This window comes from Suricata suricatta, chromosome 9, assembly GCF_006229205.1.
Source record: "Suricata suricatta isolate VVHF042 chromosome 9, meerkat_22Aug2017_6uvM2_HiC, whole genome shotgun sequence".
NCBI classification, from domain to species: domain Eukaryota; kingdom Metazoa; phylum Chordata; class Mammalia; order Carnivora; family Herpestidae; genus Suricata; species Suricata suricatta.
The window spans coordinates 39,951,289-39,954,729 of NC_043708.1; the positions used below are offsets into that span (position 1 = coordinate 39,951,289).

Here is a 3,441-nt window from a genome sequence, read left to right on the forward strand (position 1 = left end):
TATATATATATATATATATATAATGGAGTATATATAAGCATATATATTCTTTTTGATTGCTGAGTAATACATTATATATACATTATATATGTGTGTGTGTGTATATATATATATATATATATATATATAATGGAGTATTACTCAGCAATCAAAAAGAATGAAATCTTACCATTTGCAACTATGTGGATGGAACTAGAGGGTATCACACTAAGCGAGATTAGTCAGAGAAAGACAAATACCATATGACTTCACTCACATGAGGACTTTAAGATACAAAACAGATGAACATAAGGGAAGGGAAGCAAATATAATATAAGAAAAGGGAGGGGGACAAAAACACAAGAGACTCTTAAATATGGAGAACAAACAGAGGGCTGCTGGAGGGGTTGTGGGAGAGGGATGGGCTAAATGGGTAAGGGGCATCAAGGAATTGACTCCTGAAATCATTGTTGCTCTATAAGCTAACTAACTTGGATGTAAATTTTTTAAAAATTAATAAATTTAAAGAGCACCCATTTAATCTCTGCAACAAGTAGCATCAACTCAATATTTACTAAAAACAAAAACACAAAATTCCTTTGCCACCCCCCATTGACCTCCCCATTGCTGTCCCTCACGGACATAAAAGAAACTACAGCTACAACCATGATTCATAATTAACAAGGTTGTTTATTAGATCTAAAAACAGAATTATGTTCAAGTGTTCATCAGCGTACGAAATCAATTCTATTCAGGTCACCTCTTCTTTATGCCAACTGTGTGCCAAACACTTTCCTCGGTAACACAGGCACTAATTTTCTTCCATAACTTCAGTGAGGCACTGAGGAATAATGACAGATCCTGCATGCCAAAGGCCACTCACCCATGTCCTCATCATTGTCTCCTTCTATTAATTTCTAAGCAAGCTTCTTGCTTTCTAGCTCTGAATTAGATTCCCTTTGGCTGGGTGGCGTTTATCATTGTGGCCTGGGTTATGTCACACATCGACAACTATATTTATATAGCTGAGGGGTGGGGAGAAAGCTGAAACATGTTTTACACCCTACTAATAAATCTTGTTAGAGCAGACAGACAAGTCGCTATGTCTCCAAACTTCCCCCGCCCCACCCCACCCCACCCCACCAAATGCCACTTGGAGCTGGCTCATTAGTCCAAAGCAAACCATTTGCCATAACAGCTTGTACATCTCCATGAAAAAGTGTTCCCAGCAAGTTTAAATATTAAAACCAATGTATTCACATGGTTCCACCAGTAAAATGGTCACAAATAGGAAAAAGAGGTTATGCTTTCCAAAGTATCCATTACACATTAATAAATAATGCTGTTCATTCACGTGCCAATTAAAACAAACTTGGGCTGTCAAGTGAAATTAGAAGTAAGGAGCTCAATGCTGTCATTGTTTTGCTTGTGTGTGTGAGTTTTGGGGGTTTTCTTGTTTTGTTTTTCTGAAAACTCCCAATGTCATCAGATTAAGTGTGACTGGCTGGGTTGCCCCTCTTCTCTTCCAAACAGCCAAATTTTCTCCTCTCCACTCTAGTCCTGGCTTTTCTTTCCTCTTTGATTCTTTGTTTTGATGGCAGGTATTCCGGAGGGGTTGAAGGTAATCACCCAGGGCTCACAGCTCCTTTCTGTTGCCAAAAGGATCTCACTTCCTCCTGCTGTTTTGATTTTTCTTTCTCTACTTTTTAAAGCAGGTGCTGGTGCTTCTTTCTCTAGGAATGCTACTTTGTTATCTCCTTCCCAGTATCGGTCAGCCCTAGTTAGTTCTTTTGCTTACGGGCCTCACCCAAGCCTCGGTTTCTCAGAAAAACTGTTAGTCCCCACTCAGAAAATGTGACACTCAAGATGGTGAATCTGCCTCCTGGGCTTGGGGGTAAGATTAAAGTTGCTAACATGGAAAAGTCCTGACTCAGTATGTCGTAGTTGGGTAGTTTATGCTTCATGGTATTTCCTGGGCACAGTCAGGAGGGGTCCTCAGATCACACAGGCTGACCCTTTGTCCTTGGGCAGAACCCTCCCACCAGCACCCCCACCAAAGTCTGAGAATCCTTCTACAAAGGCCTGATCCAGCAGTGAACATTCTAGTGCAGCCGGGCAAAGTAAGGAGCATCAATTGCACGTTTTGCTCTCCAGCAAAGCAACAAAATGATGCCTTGCAGCTTTTATGGCCAAACAAACACAAATGATGTAATTGGGAAAAGCTGTCCCCAAATAGGAGGGGAAAAAAATAAAGGGCAATCCTTTGAGTTGGGGTGATGACCACCATTCCAGGGTCTGGGATCAAAGCTCCAGCCAGACATCAAAGCCCATTTGAGTCTAATGCCAAAAGAGCCACAGTGAATTAAACTTCATATATAAACTAATTATAGCTTGACCCCACAATCAGGCTGCAGTGAGCACTTAGGGGAAAGAAAGCAGACATTGAAACAAAAGATCAAGAAAAAGGAAAGTTGGTAGCAAAACTGGGCAACATCATGGCCCGGACCACTTTAAAACGCTTTTGAGGGCAGAGGGGAATCAGAGAATGGTGGTGGAAACAGCAAACTTTGGACAATGCTGGTCTTGTTTGCAAGGCTCTGAGGCAGCTCTTTCCACCCTCACTGACTCGTGCACAACCACATACTTCCTTACTCCTGGAAGAAAAGGTTATCTGTTAACTGTCACAGCATTGTGATAAAGGTTCCCTGTCACCAGGTTTCTGTTGAAGAAGCACTAGATGATTCCATGAAGTTTGGGGGTGAATTCTTCAGGAAGCTCAGCTTCCTGATACCGCACACCCTAAGTTCCAAACACTTGCTGTGGGAGTGACTTGACCCCGTGGTCTTCTCACTGATATCTCCGCCAACCTCAGACTTGAGTCCCTTAGCTCTGCCGCTTACAGACGGGAGGTGATGCATACCAGGTGTGCAAATAACCCCAGAACATGGCATTTACTAATAACATGAAACGACTTCATTCCCAGGCAAAATTTAAACGTGTTTCAGAGACAAGTAGTCACTTTAAACAACTGTATTCAATGGGTTTTGTCCTTACTCTGCTGTATTGGGACTGGTCCCGAATTATTTGAAATTCTCCATCTCATGAACTAACAAACGATTATGCATGTAATTTGATAATCCACAGAACATTTTCAATCATATCTATTTGTAGATAAGCATTAGTGATTTCTTAATTAAAGTAACAAAAGCTAATTATAGCCCTAGTCTCTTTCATGAGAGAAAAACATGTTAAAGCAGGCATTCCCATAAGATAAAAACAAATACATATCATCATCATTGCATTGTACCTCTTTAAGTAATAATTCATTTATTCAACAGATATGTATTTCTAATATATGAAAGGCACTGAGTATACAGTGGTGAACAGATCAGACACAATCCTTACCTTCATGAAGTTTATGGCCTAGGATTTTAACTGGCACTAATTAAATAATACATACAT

General features: G+C 40.5%; 1 protein-coding gene across 1 annotated transcript in view; it reads right to left on the minus strand.

Annotated features, from left to right (window-relative positions):
* The window catches only part of DACT1 (dishevelled binding antagonist of beta catenin 1), a 14,338-nt gene extending 11,441 nt beyond the window's left edge, over positions 1-2,897 (minus strand). Inside the window, exon 1 of the mRNA XM_029952184.1 lies at positions 2,778-2,897. Within this exon, the coding sequence (XP_029808044.1) occupies positions 2,778-2,897 (120 nt within the window). The remainder of the gene's footprint in view (positions 1-2,777) is intronic.
* Positions 2,898-3,441: the final 544 nt, after the last annotated feature.